Source organism: Anolis carolinensis, chromosome 4 (assembly GCF_035594765.1).
Source record: "Anolis carolinensis isolate JA03-04 chromosome 4, rAnoCar3.1.pri, whole genome shotgun sequence".
Taxonomy (NCBI): Eukaryota; Metazoa; Chordata; class Lepidosauria; order Squamata; family Dactyloidae; genus Anolis; species Anolis carolinensis.
The window spans coordinates 177,324,598-177,351,794 of NC_085844.1; the positions used below are offsets into that span (position 1 = coordinate 177,324,598).

Consider the following 27,197-nt stretch of genomic DNA (forward strand, 5'->3'; position numbering starts at 1 on the left):
TGCCAAGGGAGAACTGGGCAACATGACAAGAGCCTTAATTGTTCACACCTTCAATTATCAGTTTAATAGTTTTCTATAAGCTTTAGTACGCCAGCAAAATAAAAGGTGATCAACAGTTATTTTCATACAGCAAAAGTAATTATCACTATGCAAGTTAGGTTGCTCCTTTTTTAAAAAAAGCAATAATAAAGATTACAAATAAATTTGTAACTAAAAAGTATACAGTAGGAATTTTGTTGATGTGTTTTGTTAAGCAAGCAATCTAACCCTTTTCCAATTTTTAAGAAACTCTGCTAAAGACATTTCTAATTTTATACTTATTAACAGGAAATTAAATTTCATGAGTCGTGAACTGATACGAATTATTAATGGGGGAAATAAAAATATTATTAGAGTAGCACAGCCATGATGTGTTAAGGGAGTACACTCAATTTTAATCAATACAAGCTTTCCATAAAAATGCTCTATTCATTTGCTATATCCAGTGAGAGCAAAGACATTGCAAGGATGAATGTTTGTCATTTGCTTGTGTACAGAAGAAAGTAAATGTTAAAAAAAAATCCCTCTGTGTTATGACAAGTATATTGCTGATTAAAGCTCTATCTACATAAACATTATTTTCCTCTGTTAAAACTGATGAGAGAAGGAGATAACACACAAGAGGGATCACTGCCTCCTTTGAGTTATTTTATTAAGATCCATGTATTGTATAAAATAGAACAAGAAAACTGAACAAGTCTATAAAATCAAGTAAGTAGTCCAGATGACAAACCACTACAAGCTCCGCTTTCGTGGTTCAGTTTGAAGTCACTAGAAGGCTGAGAGCCTCAAAGTGTATAGTTGCTGAATGTATATATCTGCACAGAAAGCCGATATGTTTCAAAAGTATGCCAAAGTAAGCTGATAAGAAAGATGGCTTTCCCAAGCCGCAGTTGCCCTTGACAAAGGTTACAAGGATGCACAGCTGCAAAGATTACATCAAGCACCTTTGAAGAACTGCTAGGAAGAGCTTCACATTCAGCAGTTTAGAGGAAGGGTTTATAAAATACTGCACTGTACCAGTGATACCACAAGGTCCTCCATACCAGAGGAGGGTTTTTGTTTTCTCAAATGTGACAGTACCCATTAAATGCTCCCAAATCTACAATGCAGATAAAAGATACAGGGGCATTCCCTTCAAGGTTGGAAAGTTTGTAGAAACGCTACACCAGCCAATGACTCTTTCCTTGTTCCTTCTGTATCACCAAAATAACACATCCAGATTCAAAAATCTGGAAGACAATGGCTCACACGCCCTTAGGAGCTAAATTATAACACTAGAACTGATTTACATCTTATAACAAATGATCTATAGCTGGCACAACAATGCACCATTTCCTACTGAAAGTCTGAGGAAAGAGGGATATTTTCCTATCAAAGCTGAGTAATATCACTGAAAAAATAAACCCACAAGTCAGGATGAGTACTGCTTAGCCAAGATAAAAAGGGTGGAACAGTACTCAGCATTTTGAAGAGGGGAACAAACGAAAAGACGGACAATTGTACCAAGGAGAAAACCACAAAGCAATGGATTAGTCACTGAATAGAATATAGCCTCTAATTTTTATCACAACCATAGATACTGTGGGCTTCTCCCAGCTATCCTGAAAAAGGATACCATTTGGGCCTCTTTAACGAGTGCAAGCCACAGGTGCAGGGTTGGTACCTGCCCATACGGGATGGGAAGCACTTCAAATAATAGTGCTTTTATCCAAGGCAAAGTAGATTATCCCATAACATGTGAATGCAACTTAAGCTTTAAAGTGAAAGAGAGAAGAGCTTTATAGAGGGGGGAAGCTCTTCAGAAGTGTTTCTTAAAAATATGTTGCAATAAACATGCATGTTAATATCCAGTCTTTGGTACAATTTAAAATCAAAAGAGAGTCGATGGGGAAACTCCACAGATACACAATCAATATAGAAGAGAAATACATTTGCAAACACAATAGTTAAAACATAAAATGAAATGCTAATTAGTGAGCAGTATCTGGACTTCTTGAAATATGCCCAATAAAGACTTATCCCTATTTCAAACCCAAATGCAACTTAATGTGCAGCACTGGGAATTCATGAAACGTGGACAGGTAAACTCATTTTTCATATTTCATGAGAACTGCCTGGTTGCGATAAGAAAAGTTACTGTAACCAAATTAAAGACTTGTTTTATTTCTACTTTAGAAAGAGAAGGGAGTCAAGCATATCTGTCCTCCATTTCCCTCTTTAACGGTTACATAAAGCGACATACATACATCCACACACAGGCGCACACTCCTTAATCTGCACTGAAAATGTCTTATTTATTTCTTCTTTTTAACTGAAAAGGTAGATCCCAGGAGTAAGTGCAAAATGCAAAAATCAACTGAAAGGAAATGCTGAACAAGCAGCATAATCAAAATACAAAATATTTTATATTACTGAACTATTAAACGGGTAAATGTTCACTGTTTCTGTAAAACTTTGGAACCACACAGCTGATTTCTTAAATCTAGTCCATGTCAACTTCCAGAACTATTAGTGAATTAATTAGCTTCATTTTTTGATGCTTCATCGAAGTTTTCTACAAGATCTGTAAACAAACAAACATAATACAGGAACAGTTAAACAAGTGTCAAAGAAAAACATTTTCATTAGAAATATATTTTACCGAAACTATTTTTACAAAAGCCTAAAAACAGCATTTTGACAGCATTCAACTTTTACTTCAACAAAACATTCTTTTATCTATTCTGTGTTATCATCACTCAAGGACCGGCTTCAATGGGTTTCCTAGGGCCCTTCCACACAGCCCTATATCCCAGAATATCAGGGCAGTAAATCCCACAATATCTGCTTTGAACTGGGTTATCTGAGTCCACACTGCCATATATTCTAGTTCAAAGCAGATAATGTGGGATTTTATTCAGCTGTGTGGAAGGGGCCCTAGTCCCTTCCACACATAGTCTTTTGAAGATGTACTGGTGGTTGCAGAGGAGAGGAAAGTTTCCTACACAGTCCCTGTCCAATTCTGCCACTAGAAAAAATATTTCCAGCATTAACAAAAAAGCCTATGTTGTTTATTACTGTATTTCTTCAACTGTTATGATGTATTATTCCCAATATAAACATCTATAAAAAGGGGGCGGGGAGTGCAACTTAGAATCACAGGGATGTCCACTGTATTTTTGTTAGTTGTGGTAGTACTGATATTAGGGTGCACTTACAATCAATGGTGTCTTCCAGTTGAAGAAATATGATATTACCTAATCAATTAACTCCAGTTTAGTTCTAGAACAGCTAAACTGCGCCAGTTTAATTCTGGAGCAATCTTGGTATCTGTGTCTGTCACCCAAGAGTAAATGATAATTTATGAGTAATTTATGTTTCTCCAACAAAAGTTATCTAACCATGAAATCTTATCCAGGATTAGAAAAAAATTATACTTTAGCAGTGGTCTTTACACCAATGTAACAATGCTAAGGACTGTAGTCTATAAACACAAGTGCTGCTTATAGAAAACAGACTTCTGCATAACAACTAAGTAGTACAATCTTGCCAATATACTATATGCACATTCAGACCTTGCAAAATAATTCAGTTTTAAATGTACATGATAAGGGAATCTGAAACATCAAGCCAGGCTACTGGTTCATCAAAGCAAGTCCTGTCAACTCTTAACTATCCAAAAGTCACAATTCTATGCACAATTTTTCTCAACTCTACCCTGGTGGTATTCCATCTAAAAATACTTGCCAGGTCTGATTCTGTTTGACTTCCAAAAAAAAACTGAGTTTTCAGGGTGGAGTGGTAATTGTGAAACGCTTTAATGCAGAAATGTATGTCTGAATGTTCTCATGTGTTCGGCAACATCAGGATCTTAAGGCATTGAATATGAAAGTATGAAGGCTGCTTTCTAAACATGTTTGGGTGAACAGTTACAGAGCTGCCATATTAGGTTCTGATAGCTGGATGTTGCTATAAAGCTCTCTTAAGACTTTGGTATTCAAGATACAAAAATATTAGATATTGTTGGGTGCATGACCACATTCAGGAAACTGAGTTTATATGCAGTTTTTGAAAGAATTAAAAAAAGAGAGAGTATGGTGACTATGGAGTACAGAGGAAGCATGATTAATTGTGCAACTAATGATTAATTTAGTTATCCAGCTTTCTGGCCCTGCTTATTCTTGCAAGATTGTTCTACTATTCAGAATATGCTATTTAAATTAAAGGAAAAATCTGTTTTTTCACTGTCTCTATGGACAGTTCTTTCTACAATAGTACTACAAGAACATCTTCTAGCAAACAAATGTGGAATGGGATTAATTTGCATGCAAGTTGTTCAATAAAAGAACTAATCATCATCACTATCATCATCATGATCATCATTCACAATATCCAGTCCTGTTATGGACACAACATAAAGCAGGTATGCCCACTAAGATATTTTTTTATAAATATCAATATCTGTTCTCAATACTATGAGAAGACTCTATATATAATTATCATGAAATTTAGTCAAGTGAACTTTCATTAAAACTGTATTATTTAATATCAGTTTTAGATTTAGCAAAAAAAATCCTACCAGGAACATCATCATCTTCTTCATCAATATCTTCTGATTTTGGTACTTTGCTATCCAACACTAAAAAAATAAAATGTAATAATTATACCACACATAAGGAGGTCATATGGAAAGCAGACATACATAGAATTACACTGCAGAACTACAATCGTGTAATTACAGATTGAGTAACTCTTCTCTAAAACACTTAGGCTCAGAAACATTTTGGATTTTTTCATACTTTAGAATATTTATATTTGTACAGTAGAGCTGCGGTTATCCGAGATAAAGGAGCGGGCCCAATCTCGGATAACCGAACGGCTTGGATAGGACGAGGGATCGCCGAGGAAGTCTCCCCAGATCTCCCTTGGCCAGGCCCTTGCTGGAGGAAAGTTTCCTCCAGCAATGGCTGGCCGAGAAAAACCCACAGTACGCTCGTTTCTCAGAGGGACAGGCCCTTGCTGGAGACATTTTCTACTTCCACTGAAATATTACATTTAAGGAACTCCAAAATTATTCATACTGTATGCACAGGCTAGTAGGAAACGGAAAAAATTAGCCATACTAATATAGGTTTGAATTAAATGTTGCTATCAAATGTAAAACTACAGACAATTCCCAAGTTACAAACATCCGACTTACAGAAGACTCATCATTAAAAATGGGGGTGAGATAACAGGAAGTGAGAGAAATCTGCTTAATAGGAAGGGAAATTCACTCCTCAAAGAGTTATCCTGGGGAAAAGTTGTCTCCACAGAAACTTTCTCACTTGTTTCCACAACAAGCTGATTTTTTCAAAATCCGATTGTCATAGTGAGGTGAAGTCTTCCAAACAGGCACAAGTAGCAAAACAAACACCACAGGGGTGTTAACCTTTCCTTATGCTATCCAAAGCTTTTATATGTGTGTGTGTGTGTATGTGTAGTTGGAGTTGCATTTAAACATAAATTCAACTTAAGAACAAACTTACAGAATCTATCTTGTTCGTAATATGGGGACTGCAAGTACATGGTAGTGTGGTTCATTAAATGCAATGGGATTCATTTTTGAATAAGCATACGTAGGATCAGTTAGTCGTACTATGGAAACTGTAGCACACTTTAGGGAAATTAGGTATCCTATCCAGTGAGAAATGAAGCTTAATAGAATTTTAATAGGATTTTCTTCTTTTACTAAGACAGTTTATGGTAATGAAAACATGCACAAACATTCAAAATCTTCAATAAGCTGGCTCAGGACAAGATACCTACCTTGCCTTGGGAACTGTTCTGCTAACTTTCTGAGACTTGTTAAACTGTCAGCACCCAGCTGGCTTAAGATTCCAGGTAGCATTTCTGTGATAGGTTTGGCTTCAGCATGACCAGTAATTGCAAAAGTGTTTGCAGAAAGTGAAGCTTGGACCTTGGGATTGTTGAAATGGATAACTGTTCCATCATCTTTTATCATATTCACCTGTTTCAGACATATTAATATTAATGCATCTGAATAAGTTAGTACAAAATAAAATACAGTTTCGCTTCCATTCCGTGGATAAAATTATCAATGGTTAGAAAATATTTTTTTTAAAATCTAAAAAGCAAAACCTGATTTACCATTTTGTATATGGGGCACCACTTTACTACTTCACAAGACTTGAGCATCCACAGTAAGCCTAGGAACGCCCCCCAGCCCCCCACTGTACAGTCGAGTTACAAACATTTGACTTACACATGACTCATAGTGAAAAACAGGGGTGAGGCAACAGGAAGTGAAAGAATTCTACCCCTAGGAAGGGAAATTCACTCCTGAAAGAGTTATCATGGAGAAAAAGGGGTCTTTCTCACCACAATCCTTTCTTCCAAAAAGAAGCCAATTTTTTCAAAATCCTATTCTCAAAGGGACAGAAAGTGAGGTGAAATCTGCTGTACAGGGGCACAAACAGCAAAACACACACCTCTATCTATCTATCTATCTATCTATCTATCTATCTATCTATCTATCTATCTATCGATCTATACACACACACACACACACACATGTAAGTCGGAACAGGTACATTATAAAGTGTGCCTTCATTCATATGTGTATGTGTGTGTGTATACACACACACACACGAATGAAGGTACATTTAAAAATGTACCTGTTCCAACTTGCATACAAATTCAGCTTAAGGACCAACCTACAGAATCTATCTTGGTTATCTGTTTTTTTAGCAGAAAATATTTGTACCTCTTCGATGCCAGCAATGTTATTTACTGCCAATTTTTTCAACGAACTCTGAAGTTTTTTATCATCAGCTGTGGCTGTTCTGTGGACTACCTTCTTCTTTCTACGAGCTGTACCCTAAGAGACACAATAAAGAAAACATGTTGCTCTTTTATGAAGAAAAACATTTTTATCACCTTAAACATTATACAGGTTGAGTATCCCTTATGTAAAATGCCTGGAACCAAAAATGTTGCAATTTCAGATTATTTTTTTTGAATTTTGGAATACTTGCATATACACAACAAGGTATCTTGAAGGTGAAGCGCAAGTCTAAACAAGTAATCCGTTAACATTTCAAATAAACTTTATTCATATAGCCTGAAGGTAATTTTGTTCACAGTATTTTACACAATTTTGTGCATGAAACAAAGTTTGTATACACTTTTGTATATCAAAAGCAAAAGATATCACTATCTCTGCCACCAATGTGGAAAATATTGAATTTTGGAGCATTTCAGATTTCAGAAAAGGGATGCTGAATCTGTACTTCAGTATGGGAATGTATGGGCAAAAGTCTATTTCAACAGAAGCCTATTGCTGTATCAAAACTTAGATAAAAGGAATGATGATATTCTTCCATTTGATAAACCGTATCATGATAGGTTACATAATTATATAATAAAGGTGGTGTTTCTCAGTCTTGGCTCAGTTCCTAGGGCCCATCAACGCAGGCACCTAAATTCCAGACAAGTCTGCAGCTTTGCTGCTTCAGACTGGCCCCATGTCTTGCAGAGGTGTTTAAGCCTCTCTACTTCCAAAACACTGCAGTTGCAGAAGAGTCTTGATAACCCCTGCTGGATGGTCACCCTTCCAGTCTTTGTTGTTGTAGTAGCAGCAATGAAGCTCCAGAAAGCTCCTGGCTATTGCTAGGTGCCGTTATTGATGTCACCAAAGGCACCTGTGCAACCTGGGTAAAGGAGAGATAATGCCCCCACTTTCTCCAAGTCGTGCTGTCGTCTTTGCTGAACCAGCAAAGGTGTCTGGCAACCTCCATGAACTCTCTGGAGCTCTGTGGCCTCTGCTACAGTGATGAGACATCCACTGTTCCATGTGAACAGCTGGATCAGTTCAAATTAAAACCAACTCCGCTATTCATACCAACCCCAAAGGGCAGAGCTACTCCAGTTTTGGGTAAACTCCGTAGCATTTCTTGACTTCTGTTGACACTGAGTAAAATTGGGTTAATCAGCTTTATGGTATGTTAGGGGCTGAAAGTCCCTGAACATCATCTGAACACCCAGGATGACTTCTGGCTTGATTCAGGGTATGTGGCCTGTATAGACAGGCCCCAGTTTCAAGGGTGCACAAAACGTATGTCACTTTTCCTTAGCAGAAAATGAGCCTGAAAATGGATAGTTTGTGAGCCTGAGAAGGGATTGTCTAACACCCCTGCAAAGAAGTTCCAGTGTTCTTAAATACCACCAGACATACTTGTTTAATTAACATATAATCCTGCCTTAGGGTGGGAGGGATCTGCCATATTTATCAAGTACAGGTGGGTATAAAACAATTTCATAACAGAAAATGCTTCTATCTTTTCTTAAAACAATGCAGTCATCACCACCACAACAATAGTGCATTAGAACAGAAAGCAGTCTAAATAAATGCTCAAAAAACCCATAGAGTAAAATATGCAAAATATTTATATGTATACATATTTACAGTCTATATTTTCCATACACACACATATATACAAATAGTTATAATGGAAACGGACTACTTTTGTATTTATTGTTCATACCTTTCCACCTATTCGGACCTGAGCCTGAAGTTTTGCGAGTTTTTCTTGATTCATCTTGCTTTATCTGAAAAGTAAGGAAATATGCTATGTTTACAACATGCTCAGATTTCATTTTTAAATGAAATGTTTGTTAAAGTCACCATTTGTTAAAACTAAATGTGTGTATTTAATGTGACCTAGAACATAAGCAACCTACAAAATATCTATCATTTCATTATTGATCCAACTTCTTTGGGGGTCTGGAGAAAGGAAATTGAGGGACCTAACTCTGCTTCTGTTTTAAGAAAATAGTTTTTTCTCTCCCCCCCCCCCCCCCCTCCTTGCCCTGCCATTGCCCTCTCACTGCTACTTTTGTCTCTACAGTGCTGTTCTTAAGTGAGGAACTTGCTTTACCCTACATAAATGAGCAACATCACTAAGTATGCTGGTACATCACAGAATTAATGCAGTTTGACATCACTTTAACTGCCAGGGCTCAATGCTCTGGAATCCTGGGAGCATTTGGTGAACACCATTTGGCTGAGAAGGTAAAAGACTCCGAAACCTACAATACCCATGACTCCACATTATGGAGACATGGCAACTATGTTAATTCTACAGTGTAGATGCACCCTAAGACTGAAAAAGTACAGCATGTAGGTTAAATCTGACTCCCCGTTCACACAGTGACCAAACTAAGTAAGTAAAACAAAATAAAAATCTGCCCCTCTCAGTTGTTTATTTTGTCTTATAGTAACCAAATATAGTAAGAATTAAACAGCAAGATTTTACAGTAACCAAACTAGCAAGAATTGAGATTTTCTTCTAAACTCATAGCACAAAATGCTATAGATCCAATATATCTCTAGAAACTGGATGGGACAAGAGAAATAAAGATACACTTGTCAAATAACAAGTAAAACCCAAAATCTACTTTTAATCAGCAATTTATTCACACTGGAGTGAAAAGATTAGATATGCTTGCTTTTAATTTTTTAGAATTCTATTCTATATTATACCATTCCCACTTCAGGAAAAGTTAAAGATATTTTATTTATATATTAACCATTGTTGCAATGGAATTCCAAATTAATCACCATCTTTAATCTTTGTGGAATCAAATATCGAAGATGAAAATGACAGGGAAATCTGATTTTACATTTGGCAAGGAAGCAATACAGAATCTCCCAAATTCAAGTGCTCTCATGAGTTGAGAAAAGGAAAATAAATTGTTCCCAGAAATAAGAAACCACAATGTCTTTATCAATAACTTGACAAAGATACAACTCTATTGCATGATGCTTTCAGCTCAGAGAGTATAAAAACATTCAGATTAAAAAGGAGACAAAGACATAATAATTGTCATTTCAGCCTTGAGAAATGGATTCCTTGGCACGTCTACAGAAGGTCGTGGGAAGAGTAAGAAAAGCCATTTCTAGAAGAAAGTTAACAGCCAGAACAAAATGAGATCCAGGAGAACCAAGTTCTTTGAGGAGAAAACTCTTTCCCACTTTGTCTCAAATAATCTGAGAAATCAGGCTGCTGTTATATATAGAGCAGTGGTTCTCAACCTGGGGCCCTCAGATGTTTTTGGCCTACAACTCCCAGAAATCCCAGCCAGTTTACCACCTGTTAGGATTTCTGGGAGTTGAAGGCCTAAAACATCTGGGGATCCCAGGTTGAGAACAACTGTTATAGAAGATGTTGATCCAGTAGGTCATGGAAAGGAACATTTACAGTAGAGTCTCGCTTATCCAACCTTCACTCATCCAACGTTCTGTATTATCCAACACAGTCTGCCTCCCGCCAGGATCCACAGCTATTTCTCTAGGCAGCAACGTACAGTGGGCCAACACGCCCAACAACATAAGTGCAGCCACGCTCCCAAACAAGTGGTAGACTTGTTGTAAAACATGATGTTCTGATGCTCAATTTGTAAAATCATAATGTAATTTGACATTTAATAGGCTTTTCCTTAATCCCTCCTTATTATCCAACATTTTTGCTTATCCAACATTCTGCTGGCCCTTTTATGTTGGATAAGCGAAATTCTACTGTACTACATCTTCAGTAACCTTACTGTACTACACAAATAGATGCACTGGGTTTCAAACCTAGAAAAAGCACTCAAGAACCATCAATCTGCATAACATAGGGGCCTATTTTTTTTAAATAAACCTATTTTTGATTATGGAAATTCAAATACAATGAAAATTTTGCACTTTTAAAAGGAACGAGAAAAAAGCTCTCCAAAATATAAGAAGACTTTATCTTATTTACACAGTGGATGAAAAGATTCCATATTAGCAGGTTGAATAATCCTTATCCGCAATGTCTGGGATCTAAAATGTTCTGTATTTCAGATTTTTCAATTTTTTGAGTACTTGCATATACACAATGAGGTATTTTAAGGCAGGTCCAAAGTCTAAAAATAAAATACATTTTAAAAATAAAATGCATTTATATGGCATATTACATCATATAAACAAAGCCTATGGGCACAGTATTTTAAAATAATTTTGTGCATGGAAAGGTGTCACTGTCTCTACCACCCATGAGAACAACTCTGGAGCATTTTTGATAAGGGACACTCAACCTGTACCAACTCCTGAAGACTAGAGAAGGGGCACTGTTTTAAAAACAAGGTCCTGTGAGAAATGTAAGGGAAGATCTATCAAATTCAAACCTAAATTCAGTCATTTGTAGAGGCAAATAAGAAAGAGTAATACTAATACTGTACTTTACTTCTTCAATTCTAAGGCACATTTTCCCTATATAAACATCTTTAAAAATGGGGTTTAACCTAGAATGACAGACATATCTTATGCATTTTTTATTGGTTATGGTACTGAAACTAGGGTGTGTTAGAAACAGTGGTGTCTTAGAATTGAAGAAATATTGTAAAGATGATGATTATTATTAGAGGACAATAAACCAATTGACAGCATTATCCACATTTATGGAAAAATATTTCCTTTGTACTTGCCTAGCCTCAAGGTTGGAATAAGATGCAACCAACAAGAGTAGGTTTCTGTTTCCAAAGGAATACTCAATGTCAACACCCACCAATATTTCTGAGGGAAGGGATCACTACGTCTGCCACCCATGCTGACAATTCTGGAGCACTTTGGATTTTTTTATTAGGGATACCCAACCTGTAACAACTCCTGGACACTAAAGGAATGGGCATTTTTAAAGAAAACTAAGCCCACTAAGAGTTTTAGGCTCTCAAATTCAATCTTAAATGAAATCATTGATGCCCTGTCTCAAACATTAAGGAAAGGTAGGTAGACTCATTATTATTATCAGAAAGGCTAGGTTACATCATTATTTTCTTCTATGGAAGAAAAAGGTGCAACCAAGGAAAGTAGGTTTTGTTTTTGAATAAATATTTCTCAATAGCAACCCCCCTTCCCAATGGTACATTCAATCCTTTGTACCCCTTCTCCTTGAGTAGAGCCAGGTAAAGAAAAAAGAACAATTATTATTATTCCTTCTCCTCTGCTCAAGCCTTGAGGCAGGATACTACTACTACTTCAAATAATAAGACTCCAAAGATTTTAATACACACCCTAATTGTAGTATCACCACCACCAACAAAAATACATAAGGTACACCTCTGATTCTAAAACACATCCCATTTTAAGATTTGCTTATATAAAAGAAAATGTATCTTTGAACTGAAGAAATACAATGATAGGAAGAGAAGACAGCTGATTGTATTATCCACCACTGAAGAATAAGGTATAACAAAGAAAAGTGTGTTCTGTTGTTAAAGAAATATTATTCAATGGCAGCCCCCTTCCTAATGCTAAATTCAATCCTTTGTATCCCTCCATAAGACTTGAGGAGAGGCAGGTAAGTGATAACAATTATTATTATTATATTACTATTATTATCCCACTACTACTATTATTATTACTAATAATAATAGGAAGAGCGATCAGTTGATAGAATTATTCAGCAGTACGGAATAATAAGGTGCAACCAAGGAGAGGACGCTTGTATTTTTAAAGCTTCCTCAATGCTAAATGCAATCCCTTGTACTCCTCCTTGAGAGGCAGGTAAATTATTATCTCTCCTCTCAAGGCAAGAAGCAAGGTACTACTACGATTAATAATATTAATAATAATTAATCTTTATTTTTATCCCGTTTTTCTCCCACAAAAGGACCAAGTGGCTTCCAACATATTAAATACAGTACTAAACAACAGCAATAATAGGAAGAGAAACCAGGTGACAGCATAATCCTCTATGGCATAGGGTGAAACCAAGGTTGGGTTTGTGTTTTTAAAGAAATACTCAGTGGCAGCCCCCTTCAAAATGCTCAACCTGGTCCAACTCCTGGAGATTAGAGGAAGGTGCATTTTCGAGAAAACAAGGCCCAATAAGAGGTTTTAGGGAAACTTTCTCAAATTCAGTCCTATATTCAATCCTTTGTATCCCACTGCGAGACTTGAGAGGCAGGTAAAAAGAAATTATCACCATCATCTCTCCCTCCCTTCCTAATAATAATAGAAAGAAAAGCCAGATGATAGCACTATCCACTTCTATGGAAAAATAAGCTGCAACCAAGGGGAGTTGGTTTGCGGTTGCCAAGAAATAACACCCCCCCCCCCCTCAATCCTTTGATTCACCTCACGTTTTGTGGAGAGGCAGATATATAACAGCAGCTATTATCATTATTATTACGATTATATCACCTCTCCTCAAGTTTAGAGATGGGATACTACTATTATTAATAACAATAGGAAGGGAGGGCAGGTGATAGCATTTATGGAAGAATAAGGTGCCACCAAGAAAAGGGGGTTGTTTTTTAAGAAATATTATTCAATGTTAAATTCAATCCCTTGCACGGTAGACAACAACAACATCCCCATCTCTCAAGTCTAGAGGCAGGACACTAATGCTACTAACAATAACAGGAAGAGAAGGTGGGTGACAGCATTATCTCCCTCTAAGGAAGAATAAGGTGCCACCAAGGAAAGGGGGGCTGTGTTTTTATAGAAAGATTCCTCAATGTGTTGTCAAAGGCTTTCATGGCAGAAATAAATGGGTTGCTGTGAGTTTTCCAGGCTGCATGGCCATGTTCCAGAAGCATTCTCTCTGAATGTTTCATCCACATCTATGGCAGGCATCCTCCGGGTTTGTTGGAAACTAGGCAAGTGGAGTCTCCAGGATGGGAAAAAGAACTCTTATCTATTTGAGGCAAGTGTGAATGTTGCAACTGATCACCTAGATTAGCACTGAATAGCTTTGCAGGTTCTAAACTTGGTTGCTTCCTGCCTAGGAGAATTCTCACCTCTGCAGGAGTCTACCATATATCATGCAGCTGTGGACAAGTCTACATAGGGACCCATCAAAGACAGTGTCCAAACATGAACCAAGGAACATGAAAGGCACTGCAGACTAATACAACCAGAGAAGTCAGCCATAGAAGAGTACTTGATGACCCAATCTGGACACAGCATATTATTTGGAAACACAGAAATGCTGGACCACTCTAACAACCACCGTGTCAGGCTACACAGAGATGTCATTGAAATCCACAAGCATGGGGAAATTTCAACAAAAGAGGAAATAATGGAAATGAACAAAATCTGGCTACCAGTATTTAAAAACTCTAAAATCAGGACAATAAATAAAGAACACCACTCAGAAACAGGGGAATTCCAGACATGAAACAATCAGGGGCAGCTAACACCTCCCAACGAATGATTCACTCAGGCAAGAAGCAGCCAAGCTTTGAAGCTGTAAGGCTAATCAATGCTAAGGTGATCTATTGCAACATTCACACTTGCCTCAAGCAGACAAGAGTTCTTTCTCCAACCCTGGGCATTCCATAGATATATAAAACTCACTTGCCTAGTTTCCAACAAACCTCACAACCTCTGAGGATGCCTGCCATAGATGTGGGCGAAACGTCAGGAGAGAATGCATCTGGAACATGGCCATACAGCCTGGAAAACTCACAGCAACTCAACAACAATAACAATCCCATCTCTCATCTTGAGACTGGGTGCCACTGCTACTAATAATAACTGAAAGAGAGGGCAGTGACATTATCCCCCTATGGAAGAATAGAGATCGGACACTACTGCTACTACTACTAACAGGAAGATAAGGCTGGTGACAGTATCATCCCCTCTATGGAAGAATAAGGTGCCACCAAGGAAAGGGGAACTGTGCTTTGATAGAAAGATACCTCAATGCTAATTTCAATCCCTCCTCGATTGTTGAGAGGCAGGTAAATCACTATTATCATATGTTTTATATTTTTATATTGTTTTAATTGGATTTTCATTGCTGTTTTAATTATGTGCTGGCATCGAATTGTTGCCAATTTTGTACGCCGCCCTGAGTCCCTTCGGGTGAGAAGGGCGGGATATAAATGTTGTAAATAAATACATAAATAAATAAATATTACCATTATTGTTACTATTGTTATCCCACCACTCCTCAAGGCTGGAGGGGGATATTACTACTAGTAATACTACTAACAATAGGAAGAGAAGCCAGGGAATAATACAGCCCCCTCTATAATATCATATCTCAAGGCTAGAGGCGGGCGCCCCTGATAATAACAACAGGAAGGGAGGCCAGGAGACAGCATGATCCCCCTCTATGGAAGAATAAGGTGCGACCAAGAAGAGTGAAGTTCTTGTTTTCAATGGCAACGCTGCTTCTGAGGGAAAGGGACAGGAGGGGCCTCCCGTGGGTTGTGTTGGGAAGGGAGCACAAAAGGGCTCCACAAAAGCCAAGCCTTGGGAGAGGAAGGCCCTTCCTTAGACCTCCATCTCCTCCGAAGAAGGGCGCAGGGCCCAGGCGGGCTGGGAGGGCCAGGCCAAGCCAAGCCCATCCTCCTCCTCCTCCCTTGGCTCTTGGGCCCATCAGCAGCCCCTCCCACCGTCCGTGGGGCGGCCTCGCGTGTGAGGTGGAGAAGAAGGGTTCAGACAAGACCGCAGCCCGGCCTATGGAGGGGGAAAGGGAGGCCCTGAAGGGGGGGACACAAGGGCCGTAGAAATGTGGGGGTCAAGCAGGAAGTTTCACCTCAATCCGACGAACCTCCCGCAGGCAACACGCGGCAAGAACAAGATGGCGGCGAGGCGCGCGGGGGAGGGAGGGGGAGGAGGAAAGGAAGGGGCCCAGAGAAAGGACCACGGGACCGACGCCCCGCCCACCTCCCGCGCGATTGGAAGGGAACGCAGGTTCATTTGCATAACCCCTCCCCCACCGGCGAGAGGACAATGAATAAAGCGTCGAGCCTCAAGGAGGCGTGGCGGGAATGCGGTGCATGGTGGGAGTTGCAGTCTTCCTCAAGAAGGCTAAAAGGAACAGGTACGTCCGCGGATAACAGCTATATAACAAAACGATATGATGGAAACACCTCTGAGTATTCCTCGCCTAAGGAAACCCTATGAAATTCTTGGGGTCGCCATAATCTGAAAGGAGCCTTAAAAGCACATAAATAAAGGTTAAATCTAATGTCTGACTCTGCGGGGCTGGTGTTCATCTCAATTTCTAAGCCAAAGAGCCGGTGTTGTTCCCCCAAGGTCACTGGAGCAGTACCTATTGATCTACTCACATTTGCATGCTTTCAAACTGTTAGGTTGGTAGAAGCTGGGGCTAACAGTGGGTACTCACCCCACTGCCCGGATTGGAACCACCAGCCTTTCAGTCAGCAAGTTCAACAGCTCAGTGGTTTAACCCACTGCGCCACTAGGGGCTCCTTAAAAGCACACATATAAGCTCAAATGCCAACCTCATGGATATGTTACCTTCCCAAGACTTTATCTCAATGTGTTGTGGAAGGCTTTCATGGCCAGAATCACTGCGTTGCTTCCAGAAGCATTCTCTCCTGATGTTTAGCCCACATCTATGGCAGGCTTCCCCAGAGGTTTTGAGGTCTGTTGGAAACTAGGCAAGTGTGGAATGTCTGGGGCTCCGAGAAAGATCTTGGAGTCCTCGTGGACAACAACTTAAACATGAGCCAACAATGTGATGCGGCGGCAAAAAAAGCCAATGGGATTTTGGCCTGCATAAAGCATAGTGTTTAGATCCAGGGAAGTCATACTACCCCTCTATTCTGACTTGGTCAGACTACACCTGGAATATGGTGTCCAATTTTAGGCACCAAAATTTAAGGGGGATGTCGACAAGCTGGAATGTGTCCAGAGAAGGGCGACTAAAATGATCAAGGAACAAACCCTTTGAGGAGTGGCTTAAAGAGCTGGGCACGTTTAGCTTGCAGAAGGAGGAGAGGAGACATGATAGCCATGTACAAATATGTGAGGGGAAGTCATAGGGAGGAGGTAGCAAGATTGTTTGCTGCTGCCCTGCAAACTAGGACACGGAACAACGGCTTCAAACTACAGGAAAGGAGATTCCACCTGAACATTAGGAAGAACTTCCTCACTGTGAGAGCTGTTCAGCAGTGGAACTCTCTGCCCCGGACTGTGGTGGAGGCTCCTTCTTTGGAGACTTTTAAGCAGAGGCTGGATGGCCATCTTTCAGGGGTGCTTTAAATGCAATTTCCTGCTTCTTGGCAGGGGGTTGGACTGGATGGCCCACGATTTCTCTTTCAACTCTAGGATTCAACGATGGTTGGTTTAAAGACCTTGTAAAACTTCAACTCTCATGTTTCCATAATATGGAATCGAGGCAGTTAAAATAATGTCAAACCTGCGTTGTTTCTACAGTGTGGATGAAAACATGAAGGTACTATATTACTTAACATGGAGCTAATATACAGTAGAGTCTCACTTATCCAAGCTAAATGGGCCAGCAGAAGCTTGGATAAGCGAATATCTTGGATAATAAGGAGGGATTAAGGAAAAACCTATTAAACATCAAATTAGGTTATGATTTTACAAATTAAGCACCAAAACATCATGTTATACAACAAATTTGACCAAAAAAGCAGTTCAATACGCAGTAATGTTATGTTGTAATTACTGTATTTACGAATTTAGCACCAAAATATCACGATATATTGAAAACATTGACTACAAAAATGGCTTGGATTATCCAGAGGCTTGGATAAGCGAGGCTTGGATAAGCAAGACTCTACTGTCTTAAAATATAATACTATTAAATAAAGAATAATACTCAGAAAACAGGGGAATTCCAGACATGAAACAATCAGGGGCAGCTAACACCTCCCAACAGAGGATACCCCCATGTAGGAAGAAGCCAGGCTTTGAAGCTGCAAGGCCATTCAATACTAACCAAGGTGGCCAATTGCACCATTCACACTTGCCTCAAACAGACAAGAGTTCTTTCCCCCAATCTGGACCTTCCACAGATAGATATATAAACCCCAATTGCCTAGTTTCCAATAGACCTCACAATCTCTAGGATGCCTGCGAAACGTCAGGAGAGTATGCCTCTGGAACATGGCCATACAGCCCGGAGAACTCACAGCAACCCAGCATTTAGACATTTTTTTAAAAACCTAACCGCTCATTTTGGTTTTTGAAATACCTTCAAGTCGAAATTCCCAACGAGGAGGATTGGTATTTTGAATGGTTTTCTCATTAGGTAACTTCAGGACTGCCTCCTTTCCTTTCCTTTCCTCTCCTCTCGCCCAATTTACCCCGGACCCAAATGCATGCAGCGCCTCCTATATCCGCCTGATAACATCACTTCCTCTCTTCTTTTAAAAAAAGGGAAAGCGGATTGGGATACAGCGGGTCCTTCTTGGCCGTGTGGATCGGAGTAGTTTTCCCTTGGAAGAGCTCCTTTGGCGTCATGAAGGCCCCCTTGGCTACTTTCTCCTTGTGCTGCCTTTGCCAGCTGCTGGTCGTTGTTTCTGCTGGAGAAGCCCTTGCAAAAGGTTAGGTATATTATCCTTCACCCCTCCTCCCCCTTTAGATTCTTACCTGCTTTTTTTTTTTACCTTTCTATCCTTTTTTTTTTAAACAAGACCATAATAATAACCATCATCATCTACAGCTTGTTCGTACAGAGCAATAAAAATCCACATTTTTATGTGAAAATGTAGTTCTTATTGGTTCAACTTTCCCATCTGTTTTGACAGAGCAGGGACAGAGCAGTTTCCCTGGCGTAGGCCATGAGTTGCTCTTGAGCAAAGAAGGAAATTGCAAACAAACAAAAGGTGCAACATTGTTGAATTAATGCAGTTTGATACTGCTTTGGAATCCTGGAATCTGTAGTTTGGTGGAGTTGAATGAATGAATAAAGCTTTCTTTATATCCCGCCCCATCTCCCAAAGGGATTCAGAACGGCTTACAACAAGACAACAGTATAAATGATAATAAAACACATAACAAATCAAGCAAAGTTAAATCGCCAGAAATAAAAGCAAGTCATAATAAATAGGAAGGAGTATAACTCAAGAGTTAAATAGCAACGTATAGATGTTTGTAATCTGTAAATGACTCTTGGTGATTTTGTATGTGTCATTTAAAAAATATGCTTAGTAATAATCTCCCTCTGAAACATTATGAGAATAATAAATGATTGAATCAGGTTAACTTGTGACTGACTACTCTAAGAACACTTCTGTCCATGGAAGGCACTGGGACCTAATGTAGGTTTCTCCATTTCTTACCTCTCATGTCGGACGATTTCCTCAGGAGCCATCAAGGGACTTTTCCAAAAGATCAGTAAGCTGCAGTGGTATCTCAAAGAGTGCCTCCTCAACCTCCCCAGTGAGCATAATTTGGAATCTTATCTAATATTTATAAATGGACTTTCCACAAATATATGGAAAGTGCTGGAGAACGTAAGACAGCTAACTCCACTTAAAATATAAGCTGTAGGTTGTAAGAAAAAACAATGAGATTTAATCTGCAGTTCTAACTCCAAAGCAACCCCATTTGAATTCAGTGGGATCTATTTAAGAAAATTAGGACAGCCATGGTGGAGTAGACCAAAGGCTTGTTTAGTCAGCAGCCTTCACATACCCTGTTTCCCTGAAAATAAGACATCCCCGAAAAATAAGACCTAGTAGAAGTTTTGCTGAATTGCTAAATGTAAGACCTCCCCCGAAAGTAAGACCTAGCAAAGTTTTTGTTTGGAAGCATGCCCAGCGCCTGCCAAACTGAACACCAGAGCATGCAGGATTGGTAAATGTACATACCAGTTGTACATGGAAATAATGGTAGTAACAAGAAATTCTTGATAGGATTCACAGTTTGTCTGGTTATGCTGGTTTGTGATGACAACTACTGTACAGTATATAATGTTCATTTTTTTGTTCAACAATAAATGTGAATTCTTCTTCATGTAAAAATAAGACACCCCCTGAAAATAAGACCTAGCACATCTTTGGCAGCAAAAATAAATATAAGACACTGTCTTATTTTCGGGGAAACATGGTAGTAGCCCCATAGTAGTATTTATGGGAATCCTGCCTCGAAGTTATGAGTGCAATTGACACTTATATACCCCAACAATGGATATTCAGGGGAATACTGTCACTGGCATTAGAGATAATATGGTATGACCCCCTCCCCCAAATATCCACAAGTGATACATTCCCAGACTTCACATGGATACGGAAATCCACAGATAATAGTAAACCTTGTTGACATGAAGGGCTTCTCGCCCAATAATGCCATACAATTACAGTACATAGAAAAATTACCTAGAGAGAACATAATTTGCCAGATGCTGATAAATAAAGCCACAAGTACCAGTTCTGTGGATACAGGGGATGTACTATTTATAACAATTATCACTAGTAGCCTTGTTTGTTGAATTAAGGTTATTCAAATTTGTTGAATTAAGGTTATTCAAACTAATGATTACTATATCTACAGGTAGCAAATTCTGCTATTTATCAATATTCTCTCTTTCTCCTTTTCCCATAAAGCTATTTTTATATTTCTCTGTCATGTCCTTTTAGAAGTTCAATGAACATTGTCCCAAAGGTTGTAACCTTTCCTCATAAGGAAGATGTTCCAGACCTTTATTCGCCTTGATTGCCCTTTTGTACAGGCAGCATAGCGCAAGGGTCTATTGAGGGACATTATTATCTTTGGAGTATGTTTTTCAAATGCAGTGGCCAAAATTGTAAACAGTATCCAAAGTGCAATCACAGCATAGATTTGTATTAGGAGAATATGATTTTAGTAAGCTTATTTTCCATTTGTGTTATAATTACGCTCAGTGTAGAATTTGTATTCCTTGCAGCAGTGGTAGACTGAATTCAAATTTTCATCAAACTGCTTCTAATTGGATGTTGATAGGATGCACTATTAAAACTTTTTGGTAACAGGTTTTTACCTGATGCTTTAAACACTGCAATAATGTGCCTGCTCTGAGATTAAGAAAAAGGCAAGAACAAATGTGTGAACCAGTCTTCCCAAGGGAACTCCATTATATTGTCATCTTAAGCTGAAATCAAATTGAAGGTGCAGTTCAGAACAACAACAGGAGATGTACCTGCAGATCAACTTTCAAAAAACGTTTTGCAGAAGAATTTCAATAGTATATTTCTGAAGGGAGGGATAAATTATGGTAACATTCCATGCATTGCTTGCCCCAGAATAACTTAGGTATACATCATGTATTCATAGAGGATGTTCTGAGAAATACTATTGGTATTACCATTTGAAATGCTTTTCTTTGCTGTGGTCAAATATGATAAATTATTTTTTATTTGCTGTGATTGTTTTACATTATGTAATGTACATTCCATTTTCCTGACAAGGCTTTGGAGATCATATTCACTGGAGGAGTTTAGAAGATGGGAAAAAGGAGGCAGCTGCCAGGTATGTTGTACAATAAGGTTGTATTCTTAAGCAGCCACACTTTATATTGCATAATAATGTTGTGTTGTATCAAACCCCTATGGTAGCAATTTTTTTCGTGTCAGGAGTGACTTGAGAAACTGCAAGTCGCTTCTGGTGTGAGAGAATTGGCTGTCTATAAAGATGTTACCCAAGGGACGGCCAGATGTTTGATGTTTTACCATCCTTGTGGGAGGCTTTTCTCATGTCCCCGCATGGGGAGCTGGAACTGACAGAGGAGCTCATCCGCTCTCCCCAGTTTCGGACCACTGACCTGTTAGCTAGCAGTGCTGCCAGCACAAGGGTTTAACCCACTGCACTATTGGGGGCTCCTATGGTAGTAATAAATTACAATGGCTGATTCCTAATCAGTCTTATTTGGTAGGTAAATTTAGATTTCCTTCTAGATCTCTGGGTGTTTTTTTAAAAGATTACAATTGTTTAACAGTAACATAAAATAACTTCCTACTGTAGCTTTGCTATCTTTGTACTGAATAATAGGGGGAAAATATCTACTCATGTAGTGACTATATGATTAAGAAAATGTTAATGTATGTACATAATTATTTAAGGTGTTCAGTTACATCAGTGATTTTCAATCTTTGGGTGGCGGCCCAGCAGTGGGCTGTAAGGATTAAAATCTGGTCTGCGAACCTTCTTCCGCTTTATTCATTTTATTTTATTTATTTTATTTCCACTCCTTTCCACAGAGGTGACCATTGCATTGGATAGACCACATCAGCTCTAGATTATTAAGTATGGTTTTCTGTGGGTGAGCAGATGGCGACTACTGGATGGCATATGTTCTGTATCAGAAACTAGAGTTTATGTGGTCTATCCAATGCAGTTTTCTGAATCACCACCCCAAATAACCAAACCGAATCTAAAGTTGACCAAAAACGGATTCGTAACCTTTTTGGTACTAATGTTGGAAAGTGCTCCCTGGTCAAAAAAAGGTTGGGAACCACTGATTACATAGAACATGAAACTGTTTTCTGTATAGCTAGCAAGGAGTATCTACTGTATTCAGTAATTGTTTAGATAAGTGAAAAATTGTTATAGTAATGTCAGCTTGGGAACAGTGAAATCAGTCAAGTTTTATCTGACCACAGTGATGATTAGCTTATTCAGTGAAATGACATACAGTTAGATATGAATTGGGATAAAGAGACACATGTGATTATAAGCAGTTTAAAATTACTGCTGAGATAATATTACAGGCAGTTCCAGGTTACATACAAGATAGGTTCTGTAAGTTGGTTCTTAAGTTGAATTTGTAAGTCAGAACAGGTACATTTTTTTAAGTGTAAGTTCAGCCACAGGAGCCCCTGGTGGCGCAGTGGGTTACACCCTTGCGCTGGCAGAAATGCTGACTGACAGGTCAACAGTTCGAATCTGGGGAGAGCTGGTGAGCTCCCTCTGTCAGCTCCAGCTCTCCATGTGGAGACATGAGAGAAGCCTCCTACAAGGATGGTAAAACATCAAACATCCCAGTGTTCCCTGAGCAACGTCCTTACAGACAGCCAGTTCTCCCAAACCTTAAGCGACTTGCAGTTTCTCAAGTCACTCCTGACATTAAAATACACCCCCCCACATACACACATGTTTGTGTGTGTGTGTGTGTGTGTGTGTGTGTGTGTGTGTGGATAGCTCAGGGAAGGATTAACTCCCCTGTGGTGTTTCTTTTGCTATCTGTGGTGTTCAGAAGATTTCACCTCACTTTCTGTCCATGATAACTGGATTTTGAAAACATTGACTTGTTGTGGAAACAAGGATTGGAGATAAAGCTTTGGCGGAAACACCTTTTCCCCATTATAACTCTTACAGGAGTGAATTTCCCTTCTGGGGGATAGTTTTCTCTCACTTCTAATTGTCTAACCCCCATTTGAAACTATGAGTAATTTGGGTTGTTGTGAGTTTTTCAGGCTGTATGACCATGTTTCAGTAGCATTCTCTTCTGATGTTTCACCTGCATCTGTGGCTGGCATCTTCAGAGGTCTGTTGGAGGTGAGGCAAATGGAGTACATATATGAGTCTGTGGCATGTCCAGGGTGGGAGAAAGAGTCCTTATCTATTTGAAGCAGGTGTGAATATTGCAATTAGCAAACTTGATTTGCATTGAGTAGCCTTGCAGCTGCAAAGTCAATCAGTTGAGGGTATTTGTATAGAGGTAGCCTGGCTTTTGTGATTTGAACTATCCTTTGAAATGTCAGGAGATAAAGCTACTGGAACATGGCCATACAGCCCGAAAAACTCACAGCAGCCCTATGAGTAATTTTTAAGTTGAATGTTTGTAACTTGGGGACTGTCTGTATTTGGTCCAAACAGATTTGCCTATGCACATGATGCTTAAGGAAAAATTCCGAATCAAAACGGTATTGTGTTTCCACAGGTTTCAGTATTCATTGTCCATAGTGTGATTGTTTAGGATTGTAGCTATAAAAGTACTTTGACTGTGTATTTGAATGGTTTTCTTTCTTTTATTTTTTAGTGGGTTACCTCTCATGGTAATCATTCACAAATCCTGGTGTGGTGCTTGCAAGGGTGAGATAAATTATTTGTTCTTGATATCACTTCAACATCTGTCATTTGATAACTATATGTAAAAGATATAATTTTACAGTTAATAAAAAATTGTTATGTATTCTGTTTATATATACATTCGTAAGATTATTCTTATAGATACAAAATAGTTACCACAGGTAAAAAAATAGTTGTTTGCCATACTAATGAATAAACTCTTTGTTCACCAGTGGGAAAGTGAAGTTCATTTCAATTATATATTTTTAGTTTAAGATTTATTTGGTTTTGCACAAAACCAGAGGAAAGTATCAGGCAAGGTTGACAGTATTTTCCTTTTTATTTGTATAGCATCTACTTTGTTCAATTTTTTATTATATAAGAATGAACATGAACTTGTTTTTTAAAAGTAATAAAAGGGAAGTTAACAAATCTGGGAAGATTTTAATCCAATTACAAAATGTCCCACTGAAACGTGGAACAACATAGGTTTTTACTAAACAGTTCCCAAATAGTTTGACTGACAGTACATCCCTATAAAAAGCCCCTAAATTGACTTCTACACTGCCAGATAATCCAGAATATCAAGGTGGATAATCCACATGATCTGCTTTGAACTAGATTATCTGAGTCTATACTGCCATGTAATCCAGTTCAAAGCGGATAATCTGGATTTTATACAGTTGTGTAGAAGGGGCCTTTGGCTTACTTTCATATAAGTGTGTCCAGGCTTGCAATTTATGTGTTTAGAAGAAATGCTGTGCTTTAGAAACAATGTATACCAAAAATTGCAACCTTGATCCAGATTAAGATCATTGTGTTTACAATGTAGTTGTACCATAGAGCCCCAGTTAACCGAGATCTGCTTTATCAGAGGCGCTGCCGGGTGCGCCCCTCCCTCTCCCTCTCCTTCTCTTGAGCGAAGGGAGCGCGAGAAAAGGAGAGGGAGAGGGAGGAGGAAGCGCCCGCAATCGCTGCTGCAGCAGCTCTTGTGGGTTGCCTCCCAAGGGGCGAGGGTTCGCCGAGGGATGTCTCACCGGATCTCCCCCTTGGCTGGGCCCTTGCTGGAGGAAAGAGTTTTCTCCAGCAATGGCCTGGCTGAGGAAAACCTGTGGCACGCTCCTTGCCCCTCAGAGGGACAGGCATCCCTCCGAGAAATGAGGAGCATGCTGCGAGTTTTCCTCAGCCAGGCCATTTCTGGAGGAAACCCCCTCCTCCAGCAAAGGCCCGGCCGAGGGAGATCCGGGGAGACGTCCCTTGGCGAGCCCTCTCCCTATCCAAGCCGTTAGGTTATCCGAGATGGGGCCTGCCCCTTTATCTCGGATAACCGCAGCTCTACTGTACCTGTGCTATCAGTGTGCTTATTACTAGGAAAGTGTTCACATGACTCCCCTAGAAATCACTGGAATTTAATTTAATTATTCTAAACTTTCTATATTGATTTCAGTGGGATCTAATTTGGTAGATCTAAATGTTTAAAATGTGTGCTTGTTTGATCTCTTGCCTAATTTAATGTTTGGTTTTTATATTTCCTTAGCTTTGAAACCAAAGTTTGCAGACTCAAAGGAAATCTCAGAGCTTGCCCATAACTTTGTGATGGTGAACCTTGAGGTGAGTCTCAGTTAACCACCTTGTGATACAAAATTGGGAGAATTTCTGCCCCTGTACTTTGTGATCTTTAACATAGTTTGACTACAATCTAATATGCCCTCAGCAATTGCAAATATTCATTTCGTGATATGGAAAATATAGCTGAAAAACAGTGCTTCTGGGGAATTTCCCCCAAAAAATCAATAAGCGAAAGCCCTTCCTTTTTGACATAACAGTACAGTAGAGTCTCACTTATCCAAGCCTCACTTATCCAAGCTTCTGGATTATCCAAGCCATTTTTGTTGTCAATGTTTTCAATATATTGTGATATTTTGGTGCTAAATTAGTAAATACAGTAATTACAACATAACATTACTGCGCATTGAACTAATTTTTCTGTATAACATGTATAACATGTTTTCTTGTATAACATGATGTTTTGGTGCTTAATTTGTAAAATCATAACCTAATTTGATGTTTAATAGGTTTTTCCTTAATCCCTCCTTATCATCCAAGGTATTCGCTTATCCAAGCTTCTGCCGGCCCGTTTAGCTTGGATAAGTGAGACTCTACTGTACTTTATTGTGATAGTCTTATCTGGAAATATTACTAGTGTTCCTTCACTTTCTTTCTCTTGCAGGATGAAGATGAACCTAAGGATGAAGCTTTTAGCCCTGATGGTGGTTACATTCCCAGAATCCTTTTCTTGGGTGAGTGAGGCATTGCATTTAACCGATGTCCCACTAGTAAAATGGGACTTTTCCTCCACTTTCCTCCCCTTGGTAGTTCTTCATGGCATCGAAAAACCTGGAAGTGCAGTGGTTGAATTGCCTTTCTTCCAGTTTTGCTGATAAAAGCTATGCATTAGCAGTTTTATGCAACTCAGTTCATAAACCTTCTATTTATACTATGTTTATTACTAGATCCCAGTGGGAAAGTGCATCCAGAGATCATAAACGAAAAAGGAAATCCTAGCTACAAGTATTTTTATACTAATGCTGAACAAGGTATGTGTAAATTATATTTAAATAAGCTTTTGATGAGGTGACAGTGGCCATGACAGTTTTGTAGCAATTTGTATTTTACTTTGGAGATTTTTCCCCAAGGTATAGATATAATCATTGTAATGCAGGGATTCCCTGAGGCCTGAAAATTATTTCAAGGATTTATCCATGGTAAAAAAAGGGTTATATAATGAACTCTGTGGCATTAGTAGTCTACAGTGTCATCTATTTGGTTATTGACTCCCTCCAAAGTGATCTGAAAAATGCATTCAAACTTCAGAAGTCCTTTTGTTTGTTTCTGAGTATATAATAGCATCTCAGAAGAAGAGACTAAAACTGCAAAATAGAGAAAACTCAAAACAGTTCCAGAAACACCCAGCACCCGCAATAATTATTTTGTCCTCTCCAACCACTTCACACAAAACTAATTTACTACACATTTTCACTCAATCTGAATAACAAATTCTCTCATATTGACTAATGTTCTTTGCTTAATGACTGGTATGGGCAGGGGCTAGAATCAGAGAAGAGAAGAATGTATAAAATGGGAAGAAAGTGCGGGAAAACCAGTCAAAAAGGAAAAAAACCCTGGCGTATTTGCCAGTAATACATATAAAAATTACGTTGTATATGGACTTTGAATTTGCTGTTCAAATAACCTGAACAGTTTGAAATATTGTTTATGCTTCTATTTTTCAGTCATCCAGGGTATGAAAGAAGCCCAAGAGAAGCTGACAGGTGATGCTTTCAAGAAAAAACATCTTGGAGATGAATTGTAA

At 38.9% G+C, this 27,197-nt stretch overlaps 2 protein-coding genes across 3 annotated transcripts; one reads left to right on the forward strand and one right to left on the reverse strand.

Annotated features, from left to right (window-relative positions):
• Window positions 1–38: 38 nt before the first annotated feature.
• Window positions 39–18,184, reverse strand: btf3l4 (basic transcription factor 3 like 4). 2 transcript variants are annotated; one of them, XM_003220307.4, is made up of 6 exons: window positions 18,030–18,184; window positions 8,568–8,631; window positions 6,788–6,901; window positions 5,830–6,031; window positions 4,601–4,660; window positions 39–2,605 (listed from the first exon to the last, which is right to left on the reverse strand). In XM_003220307.4, exons 2-6 carry the CDS (start codon window positions 8,619–8,621, stop codon window positions 2,559–2,561), a joined length of 477 nt encoding a protein of 158 aa, XP_003220355.1. In that variant the 5' UTR covers window positions 8,622–8,631; window positions 18,030–18,184; the 3' UTR covers window positions 39–2,558. The 2 variants fall into 2 exon arrangements, with proteins under 2 accessions (XP_003220355.1, XP_003220354.1); XM_003220306.4 differs by lacking the exon at window positions 18,030–18,184 and adding an exon at window positions 15,597–15,724.
• On the forward strand, window positions 15,841–27,197 carry txndc12 (thioredoxin domain containing 12). Its single transcript, NM_001328230.1, is given in 8 exon segments — window positions 15,841–15,884; window positions 18,215–18,381; window positions 21,226–21,286; window positions 23,796–23,848; window positions 25,362–25,435; window positions 26,055–26,124; window positions 26,338–26,421; window positions 27,118–27,197. Coding segments are annotated over 8 exon segments (633 nt in total).

Coding starts and splice junctions, on each gene's coding strand:
- btf3l4 (XM_003220307.4), bottom strand. CDS start 8,621: ATGAATCAAGAAAAACTCGCAAAACTTCAGGCTCAGGTCCGAATAGGT. Junction 6,032..6,787: donor ACATTGCTGGCATCGAAGAG/GTACAAATATTT, acceptor TGTCTGAAACAG/GTGAATATGATAAAAGATGA. Junction 2,606..4,600: donor AGAAGATGATGATGTTCCTG/GTAGGATTTTTT, acceptor GTTTGTTTACAG/ATCTTGTAGAAAACTTCGAT.